Source organism: Humulus lupulus, chromosome 7, assembly GCF_963169125.1.
Source record: "Humulus lupulus chromosome 7, drHumLupu1.1, whole genome shotgun sequence".
Taxonomy (NCBI): Eukaryota; Viridiplantae; Streptophyta; class Magnoliopsida; order Rosales; family Cannabaceae; genus Humulus; species Humulus lupulus.
Genome location: NC_084799.1, coordinates 116,540,893 through 116,552,098, shown reverse-complemented (window position 1 = coordinate 116,552,098; position 11,206 = coordinate 116,540,893). Strand labels below are relative to the sequence as shown.

The 11,206-nt window shown below is 36.0% G+C and overlaps 1 protein-coding gene across 1 annotated transcript; it reads left to right on the top strand.

The window, feature by feature from the left end:
* The first annotated feature begins 4,873 nt into the window (after positions 1-4,873).
* On the top strand, positions 4,874-5,680 carry LOC133788573 (large ribosomal subunit protein uL11x-like). The gene has a single exon (XM_062226096.1). The coding sequence runs from the start codon at positions 5,049-5,051 to the stop codon at positions 5,547-5,549; it is 501 nt and encodes a 166-aa protein (XP_062082080.1). The 5' UTR covers positions 4,874-5,048; the 3' UTR covers positions 5,550-5,680.
* Positions 5,681-11,206: the final 5,526 nt, after the last annotated feature.

Here is an 11,206-nt window from a genome sequence, read left to right as displayed (position 1 = left end):
GACCTCGGTCGTGTTTACTGACGGACCTGGTCTCTCCGGACTCATCACTGGTGAAACTCATTGATCGGTCATTTCGTGATGGAATCTTCCCATGTCGCCTCGTCTCCGTAGTGCGAGATCGAGACGTCTGACTTTTTTCAGATGGTGCGGCTCTCCGCTCCTGGAATGTCTCCCTGTTTCCTTGTCTTTCCCCTGTACGCCCTTGATCCTGATCTCGAACAGATTGAGCGTTTCTGCGGGGAGGTGAAGGATATCTTATGGGAGACGGTGGCTGCCGCCCTTGTCGCGGCCTAGATGGTCCAGAATTTGCCCGAGATGGGTCAGTCGCGTTCGGTGCGCTCCCAGGTACCTGAGTCCGAGCCTCTGCAGGGGTTCGGTTATTCTCAGTTCCTGCAGGCACTTCCACAGGCGGGTTAGGCGGGACCCGAGCTCGGGTACTCCTCTGGGGCCTAGGAGGAGCAGATGGCTCTGCTGGCGCCGAAGGTTGAGTCGGCCTCCTTGTGGCAGCATCCTTTCGTGGACGCCCACGGGGCCTCCGGGGAGGAACATGCACGTCCCTTGGAGGAAGGACTTGGTTTTCGCGCGGAGGCGGGGGCTGAGCGACCTGCGCCTCTGCGACTATCCTAGTCAACTCCTCATTCCGTTTGTTGGCCTCTGCCAACAGCTGTTTCAACTGCCGGTTTTCCAGTTCTACAATAAGAACGTAACGCTCAGGATTGTAGTACATGTCCTCATCCCTTGGTGGAGGCGGTGGTCCCCAGGAATCAGAAGACCCACTCCTCTCCTCAACATCCGGGTTCTCCATTGGTTGTTTTCCAGGACGCCTTGGGTAATTTTCTTCAGGCATGTTCTGATTGTTCGTGGTCATGAATCTCTCAGGGATGAATGCTTAAGGCTCTCAATGAAAGCACCAAACTGTTGACGCCGTTTTTTGTCAAACAGTGAAAGAAGAGCACATAAACAAGAATTGATAATGGCCAAATACAATAAAACAAATCAAACACACGATTTTTACGTGGTTCAGCAGTTAAATCTGCCTAGTCCACGAGTCTCTGTTATTAATCTCAAGATTATCTCTGAAAATTCTTAAGCGTGAATTCTTCAGAGTTTTCTCTCAAGGATCAGAATTTCGGTCCTTTACAATGGTGCATGACCTCTCTATTTATAGAGAAGGCTGCAGAATACTATCCCACATATTTTGGGTAGTTACTCTTTTCGTGAATAAAATAAATGGCTTTAAATGCCCATAATCATATATAAAAGGAAACGTCCCTGAAGACCAGGAGACGTATAACTGACCAAATAATATCCCACGATTCTAGGAGATTTACAATGATAAATGAGATAAATGAGGATTACATCTCATATTTATAATACTTGTAGATATTCAAGGTGGTTATCGCGTATCTCTAAGGCTTTAGCTTCCCAGGTTTCCCGTCATCTGTCGAGCTGAAGATATCTCTCGAGGCTAAACTATTTTCGAGATCGTACGCGTATCGAGCTCGGGCCCCTGATCCATAGTCGTCCCCGAAGATGAATGTATTCCCGGAGCTATCTTTCGAGATCATGAACTCTTCGAGGTCACCATACTCGAGATCGTCTATATCCTGCAAGCTTAGCATATGATCCTGTAGCTTGTTTCCAACCTTATGAGTCTACTTATTTGCGAATCCAACTTTCGAGGTCATAATTAACATGGCTCGAAATCTGGGTATAACACACTGGAAGAAAATAACAAATGATTTCATGAATGACGATGCTCGCCAGGATTATGTAAATTTGAATTATGTTTTTTTTTAATATTAATAGAGTTATATTTAATGTTAGTGTCTAACATTTTCTGAAAACAGGAAAAACTAAAGGCTGATTTTGAGTTACAAACTCAGCAAACATCCATTAGTGCTTCCAATAATGATGGTTCGACAACAGTTGATCAGGTGGAGGTACTACAAAAAGTATTGGGCCAAAGGCATGGACATGAGCGAGGAGTGGGCCGCAAATTGAAGGGGTCGAGGTCATCATCGACCCAACACTCTCACTTCAGCAAGTCTCAAGCTCCTCCTCAACATTCAAGAGAATATATAGAAAAACTGGAGAATAATCTATAGAAATTGATTGACCAAGTTAATTTCTTATCTCAATTTTTCTACCTTCATTTCGTCCACCAAATGTTCAGATGTCGCCTATGCCTGATAGCGAAAATATTTCTGTAGCTTCGTCTTCTCAACCTCCAGCTCCAACCCATCCTTCCATGTACAGGGCAGCGTCGTCTCAACATATGGTACCTCCATACATGTACGGAGCAACACCTTGTCCGTGGTCGATTCCACCGTCGTCGCAGCCGATGTATCCCTACATGTATGGAGCTGGATCGTCCACATCACCTCCTCAATATCCTTGGCCGATGCCGCCACCGCAGCAACCACAACCGCAACAAGAAGACAATAGGTAGGACGAGGCAGCTGATTTAAGGGACTATGTTTATTTAATTATTAATTATTGTTAAATTATATGAACAATATAAATATTTGTTATCTTAATGTATTATGAATATGGATAATTGTTATCTTAATAAACTAATTTGAATATTTAATATAATATTTTTATTTTTAATATATTTGTTTTCAATTATTTAAATTTTAATTAATAATTTAGATTAATAATTAATTAAAATTTTATTTTATTATTTTTTATAAATAAAATAGCTGTGTCGCCCCTAATAATCAAATATCAGGAGCGACTAGTGACATATCAGGGGCGACACATCGACTAAGAGTTATGCCACATCCTATGAATTTCATTTCGCACTGGATACTATTCTAGGAGAAGTTCGAATCTGTTCCGTTCGGATATTGATTGGTCTTGGTTTGACATGGTTTACCCGTTACTGGTTCTCGGAAGAGTTAATATCTCCATTAGCTAAACCCTTTCTTACCCTGCCTTTGGACTCGTATTTTGTTCGTACACAATCAACGGAGGCCTCCCCGACATTTGTTGCAACGTCTTCAATAGCATGCTCTTATTTCGTCTTTCCCTTAATAAGTCATCAATTTTTGTGATTTTTGATCCCCAGTTGCTATGGAGAACAAAGGACGAAATACAATCGATTCCTCTATTTAAGTGGTTATTGCTTCTCTGCATTTGGGGAGACATCTCATGGTATTAGGGGCAACATGTCGCTCTTAATAATCAAGTATTAGGGGCGACTATTGACATATCAGGGGCGACATACCGACAAAAGTTATCCAAAATGTTCAAGTTTTTGGGGTGACATTCCAACTTTTAGGGGCGACGTAGATATTTGAATATTAGGGGCGACCCATTGAGTTGTCCCTAATGTACCCTATTAGGCGCATTTTATCAGGGGCGACATATCAATGGCAAAATGTCGCCTTTGATATGTATCAGTGGCGAATTTTAGGGTTATTAGGGGCGACATGCATCGCCCCTAAAACCCATTTTTGTTGTAGTGATTGAGACTGCTAGGTCTTGGAGGGAGGCCTCTCTTGCTTGGTCATTCTCTTCTTCGGCGGCCATCTTATTTCTTTTCTATGTTGGTGATGACACCGTTATGCTATCAGAGGCGACCTTCTTAGCATTTTGCGGACCTTTCCTTGGTTGGGCCTGTCCCTCCTCACTATTTTTCATTGAGACCCAATATAGAAACCATTTTGGCCTCTTTACATGGAATGAGGACTGATCCCAGTCCTCTGTTTTTATACACTCACCGTACATGGGAAACGAAAACCCATCCTTGTTTCTGATTAAGGTAGGGGGTCAAAAGTAATGATGTTGTTCGTGGCCCAAAATGCCACACTTGAAACAGATTCTCGGGAGGTTGATTTATTTGTATTGGAACCAACCAGGAGGATGGGATTGCCAACGCAGGGGGGAACCCTAAAAGTAAAGGTTTGTCGATTTCCACCTCAGCTCAAAATAGCAACGTTCCCCCATTCGTAAGTAAGGGCTCTTTCTAGGATGTGATACGACTCAAAGGCTCTTGCTGCGAGCTTGTGGAGGTTGGAAACGTTCCATAAACCTATAGGGATATTCGGGATGTGAATCCAAATGGGAGTCGTTAAGAATTCCACCTCAGTGTAATGTAGTTCCACTGGCCAGGTTTGCAACGCTAAGAGTGCACCCCAAAACGACCAAGGTCTTCTATCCAGAACATGTTGGGCATCTTTGGCATATCAAAATCGGAACTCATGGATTCCATTCTCTAGTTCTCTCCATTTCCATCCTTGTATGCTTGCCCATGCCATATTAAGTGAAGCTCTTATCATTTTCACAAAGATGCAACACATGACTATAAACGTGGTTGTTAGCCCTAGGGACCAATTCCATTTCTAGGTCATTCATGTCAATCTGTAGAGCATCATCAAACCATTTAGAAAGATCCAGAACATCCATAGCCTGGTTTGACATGTTTGCCATCTTTAGTTCCCGAGAACACACACAATTTCTCTTTCTTGTACTCGCGTCAAGATAGCTCCTAAACAACATATGTCATTTCGATTTAATTCATGCCATGAAAGTCCTTATTTTTTATTTCTGACCAAATAGAATAAGAAAAGATTGACAATATATTTTTACAATCTTTTTATTCTACCGTAATTGTGAAAATCGTTTTGAAAACTACGTAAATAATGTAATTTCAACTTTTTTCCATATTGAAGACAATTGTATGAGGAGCCGAAGATTGGGCCTTTTTATCTTAGCAATCGAAGATTGGGCTACAAATATGGACGGGCGCTTTTGTCCACAGAATTACAGGCCCAACACCTTGATCTCTTTGCTTAAATTCTCTAACGACATACATTTTCGTCCTTTACTTATAAGTACTTCTTTTTCCCCAAAAGACACACGTCTCCGTCTAAAAGCCCTCTAATACCGTTGGGTTAAAATAGTAATTTCATTCACTCATACCCTGCAAAACCCTACCATAAAACTATCATTTTCCATCCCAGAGTTTTGCTTCTTCGAAACCCTAGCTCCCCCTCCTCCGTCTCTCTGTATCTCTCTCTCTCTCCCTCTCCAAGTAAAAAATGCCGCCGAAGTTCGATCCCTCTCAGGTAGTGGACGTTTACGTCCGAGTCACCGGGGGAGAGGTTGGTGCGGCTAGTTCTCTCGCTCCCAAGATCGGTCCACTGGGTCTGTCCCCAAAGAAGATCGGAGAAGACATAGCCAAGGAGACCGCTAAGGATTGGAAGGGTCTACGAGTCACTGTCAAGCTCACGGTTCAGAACCGTCAGGCAAAGGTTTCAGTGGTGCCGTCAGCGGCGGCTCTGGTCATCAAAGCTCTCAAGGAGCCTGAGCGTGACAGAAAGAAGACTAAGAACATCAAGCACAATGGGAACATTTCTCTTGATGACGTGATCGAGATCGCGAAGGTCATGAGGCCTAGGTCCATTGCCAAGGAACTCGCCGGTACCGTCAAGGAAATTCTCGGCACGTGCGTGTCTGTTGGGTGCTCGGTCGATGGAAAGGACCCCAAGGATTTACAGGAGGAGATTTCAAATGGAGATGTCGAAATTCCCCAGGATTGAGCTGAGTTTCTTATCCGTTTAAGCAAACCTATTATTGGGTTATCTTTTTTGGCTTAGATACATGGGGTTTTGTTTAAATTTATTATGCTCGTTTCTCAGAACTTTCTTTTTAAGATGATTTTTAATCACTATTTTGGAGGTAAATTAGATAATTTCGAGTTATTTTATATCAATTAGCTTAACGGTAATGTTTGGGTTTTGCTCTTTTTTTAGCTTGTTTGTCAATGAATTATTTGCATTTTGTTTTTTATGCTTCATAACTGCAGTATATTGATCCAATGATTACTGGGTCTGATTGTGTAGCTTCAAATATTGATGCAATTATTAGATTACAGCTCAGTATGATATGTTGGATTACTGTGATATTGAAACCTTCGTTGACTAAAACATTTCTTTGAAGCTCCTATGTTCTAAATTTCTGTTCATCAGGACAAGCTAAGTAGTTTAGTAGTTCCTATTACCATTCATTTTATTACGTATATATGTGTAGTTAGTCCTCTTGTGATGTTTGGAAGGTAAGATTGATTAGAATAGACTAAGAAATATGAGAGAAAAACATGAAATAATTAATGAGTTGATCATACACGTTTGATACGAAATTGTAATATTTTTTTATCATTGATATACATGAAAATAAGATTGTGAGAATCAGATTGGATTATTGTCTAAGTTTTTCAATGGAATTGATTTATTCTATTATAAGTAGTTTACTATGTTTTTGGATTAATTTTTTCTCAATAAAATCATACAAATTATTCAATCCAATCCAATCTTACAATTGTACTTTTTAACATATCCTGAATTTAGTTGGATATGTTTCTTGCTGTTTATAATGTTTGCATGGTCTCTTAGAGTAGCATTTTTTTCATTGTTACTCATGTTGACAATTGACATTGCAAACTTTTAACAAGTTTAGTTGTTAAGATTGGTTATTACTTTCCAAGTTTGTTTGATTCATAATTTTCTTTTACTGTATTTCTGAAATTATTCTTGTCATCTTCGTTCTTAATGTATGTACCTAGATAAACATTGCTTCTGGCGCGTAAATATGTTTTGGAGTGAAATTGACTTCTTCAACTTTAAAATACTTGTTTCTTGAATTGTCAACTACTATGGTGCTGCTTTCATCTGCCATCTCATGTCTGTAAACCTCTTTTTTTAGTGTGGCTCTCCTCGTTGAGGGAAGAGTTAGGTTGTCTATATGACAACTGGTATTGTTATTTCCTGTGTTCTCATATTATTTTCATTACATACATATCTTTAAGTTCCTATGCCGTGCTTTGTCGAGGATCTTGCTCTAGAGAATATTATCATTATTATGGTCTGTATTTGGGTTTTTATACATTTATGTCAAATATACAAAATTAATATCTGCATCTGCATGCTATTTATGCATTGTTAAGCAAAAATTTCATATTTAGAAAATAAAAAAATAAATGTGAAACACAATTTCATTTTTATAGCATAAGATTTTATTTATGTAAGTTTGATCCATCCGAGATTATAAGAATAACTTCTTAATTACAATCCTTTTATTTAAAGGAAATACTCTTTGATTCTAATTACGATGATATTAAATAATTTGAAATAATTTAGGGAGAAGATGAATTTGGAATTGTAGCTGAACTTAGTAATTTTGGCTAACTGAGTTGCTTACATACCTTCTTTGTGAAGGATCAAGCCACTTGTAGTTCGGATTGCGATATTTTAGAATTTGAATATAAGAATTTCACTATTTTCAGGAATTCTTTGCCATTTGAAAATTTGGAACAATTTCTAGGTGGACGACTTTTTATGGAATTTTGAGATTTGTGTTTTTATATCATTTTGTGGTATTGGCGATTGCACTTAGTCTTAACAACTAAGTTGCTTACGTGTTCTTTTTTAGGAATCAAGTCTAACGTAGTTTCGGTGTTTTTTTAAAGATTTTATGATGCTTTGATAATTAAGAGGTGAATGACCCTCTTTTGAGATACTATTTATTATGGCTTTTAAATTTTAGTGCACTTTTAATTTGGATGTAAAATTACCATTTTTGAGATTTTGTGAGGTTAATGAAATCTTTGAAATTTTGGAATTATATTTTATCATTTTGAATTGATTTTGATGAGCTCATTTGGGATTTGGAAATTTCATACAATTTCGCATGGTTTTAGAATTTTATCATTTTGGTGACAATTTCATGTCTTGAAATCTCTTTATATATATATTTAATTTATTTTATATATAAAGGGATTTTTGATCAATATTTTAATTGATTATTCCAAAATTTGGTAATGAATAATTAAATTTAATATGAGATAATATCTATATACTAAAATTCAAATTTAATTTTAGAGATTTGAATTTAAAACTTGTGATAAAATTTGATATAGATATTTATAAGATAATCTCATTATTTTATATTCTAAAATTAAGTTTGAATTTAAATTTGAAATATAATTAAGATATCATCATTTGTCTATTTAAACCTTCTACCATGCTCAATATAATGCATTCTTCAAAGTTATCCAAATTTGAGAGATATTGTTTAACTTTGACAAGAAAGTGAAGCATATATTTGAGTATGTATATTTATTCTCCTTGATTGTTTTTGTTGTTCTAAGTTGCTGCAGAAATAAAAAAGGAACGAAATTACCGAATGATTGTCTGGGTTGAGTCGCGGACTAGGTCGCTCTCTTTAAGACGTTCGCGGCACTGCCTAGAATTCGTGCAAGCAGACTATCAGCCCCGTCGTCCCCAGGATAAAACAGCCCAGTCTTCACTGTGATCGGACCTCCACTGCACTGTAGAGACCCGTCGTATACTACACCCTTAATAATACTACTGCTCGGATTTTTTAATCGTAAAGAGAGTTTAATTAATTTTTTTTTCTTCTGAAAAGAGATGATCGTTCTGAAAAGTAATCGCCCTTTTTAAAGAAAAAATTGATTTTAATTAACGGGAATAAAGACGTTTTATTAAAACGTGGGAGAGGCATGGCAGTTACAACCCTGAAAAATCTGAAGAGATTAAGTCTTCAGTTTACCACTTATTAACCACGTTTTTATTAAATAAAAAATATTTAATAAATAATTTACAACCCCAAGGCTGAAGTCCACACTCTATATACCCTTACAAGAGAGTATTCTAAACCAATATGGGACTCTTCCTCTAGGGAGTCATTAAAGCACATTTTCTATTTTTAATAATTCATACTATAATATATTAAAAGTTCCAACAGTTTTCATCATAAACAATTATATAAATATATAGTTCTAATTTTATATATATATATATATATATTTTAGGAGACGACGAAGGTTTGTTGGTGACAATTATCTATCTTCAATTGTCATTTATTTCTTGATTTAAGGAGTCATCTTCATCAAAATTTTATTCTTCAATTTTGGTAAACAAAATTTTGTTTACACATATAATATATATGCATATGAGTATGAAGTATTTTTTTCTCTTTTTTTCTATATCATACCACACATATATTTATATATATTTCAACAGACCCCAATTTTTTAATTTTTCAATATATATATATATATATCCTCCTAAATCTTACGAATACGTATATATATGTATATATTTATATGAGTCTATAATAAAGATGATAAACATAATATATATATATATATATATAAATATACATGTTGACTTTTCAAATAACCAAAAGAATTAAGTCTCATCATCATCATTATTATTTATTTATTTACTTCAGCCGTGCTTGTTGTATACATATATATATATATATATATCTTTTTCAGTTGATTGTATTCCGTAGTCGTTTTTTTTTTGCTGGGCCTTTCGTAGTTTAATATGCATATATATACATATAACTTTGAATAGCTCTGTTGTGACGATTTGAAAATAATTATATATATATATATTACTCGATTTCAAATTTTTTTTTTAGACACGTAGATGAATTTTCCCAATATTTATTTATTTTTTTGCCTTTGCTTAACACAGAGACTAAATTGCAGTCAAATGCATTATTGGATATTGGAAAATTTTATTGCCTTGATTTTACTGTTTAATCAAAATTTACATTTTAAAAAATTTTGACAGCATAATAATAGTATATGAATTTTATGATTTTTCATGACTATATCTCACTTTTGAAGATCTTTTGTGCCTAAAAGCCTAGATCAAAGTGGACCATGAACAATATGAAAAAATCAAGTTTAATTTTATGAGAATTTGAGTAGCATAACTACATAGAGAAATCATATTTTATTCTTTTCCCTTTGGCTATATCTCACTTTTGAAGACCTCTTGTGGCTTAAAAAAACCTAGGTCAGAGTGGACCAAAAACAAAAGAAGAGATCACTGGAGTAGAAATGATACTTAAAAAGATGAGAACCAAAATAAGGGCAAGCCTTAGGACTTACTTTTGTAGAATTCCCTGAAGAATGAAAACTTAACCTTCTCTGTATCTTTTTATGGTGTTTCTCTCTTTTTTTTTTTAATTTTTTATTTTATCGTAATTTCTCTCAGAATTTTGTCAGAGTTTTTTTTCTTCCTCTCCTCTCTTTTTCTTCTGTGTCTGATTTATTTCCAATTTTATAGACTTTAGTTTACGTTATGTGAAAAATGGTGAGAGTGGAATGTGGGAAGGTGGAGAGAAAAATGGAGATACTCATCTCCACTAATTTGACTGAACCACCTTTTTTATAATAATATATTATTATATATTTTTTCTTTATTTTTTTTTATTATTTTTTTTTAGTTCAACATGCATATACTTTATTTTGTGGCCGGAAGAGTTAGAGTTAGAGTTAGAGGGGTTTAGATTAAGAGAAGGTGAAACTCAAGTGTGGGTTAAGATTACCTACTTGGAAATATAAACTCTTAAGCCATTAAAAATAAATTTACCAAACATGGGATAGATTTGATATTCCTATTCTCACCAAACCAAATTCCCATGCCAAACACCCTGATAAATTACCATAGTGATCAGTAAGGATGGATAGGGCGTGAATTATACCAATTTTTTAAAAGTGACACTTGTCTCGTGTTAAGTCAACCATGTATTAACTGTGAAAGCTGTATATTTATAGGGTGGCCAACAGTAACAGTATGCAAAGAAATTTCTGTTAATTGCTTATAAAATCATTTGAATGTGTTTTTTCCCTTATTATTAGCTCATCCTGGACCTTGTAATAACAAAAGACATCAAGCACATAGTAATGTGAAAATTTATCCTAGCCTGTTGTACTTACTTTTCTTAGGGTCAGAAGCAACTAGAGATATTAGGGATTTTTTGAGGTTAAGCTATAGTACATGCCAAATTTTGGACTGGCGGGGAGGTGTCCCAAAACTTGCCTCCTCGTCCCCACGAGGAGCATTTCTTGGAACTGTCGTGGGTTGGCAAGACGTGGGCCCTGAGAGATTTTTGCGATATAAACTCGATCAATAACGGAGAACAAAACTATATCATAAATCATAATATAATATATAAGGACACATTTAAGGCATAAACCAAAAAAAAAAAAAAAACAAGAGTTAGAACTTGCCAACCATAACTTTAAGAATAAATAATATTTTTGCCTCCCGAACTATGATCATTATATAATCGTGCCTCCTGAATGATTCGCGATGTTAAAAATTCCTCCCTGAATTATGCACGTTACTAAAATATGGGACTTCTGTTAGATTTCGTC

What these genes read in the sequence shown, in the direction of transcription:
- LOC133788573 (XM_062226096.1), top strand. Translation starts at nt 5,049, where the DNA reads ATGCCGCCGAAGTTCGATCCCTCTCAGGTAGTGGACGTTTACGTCCGA.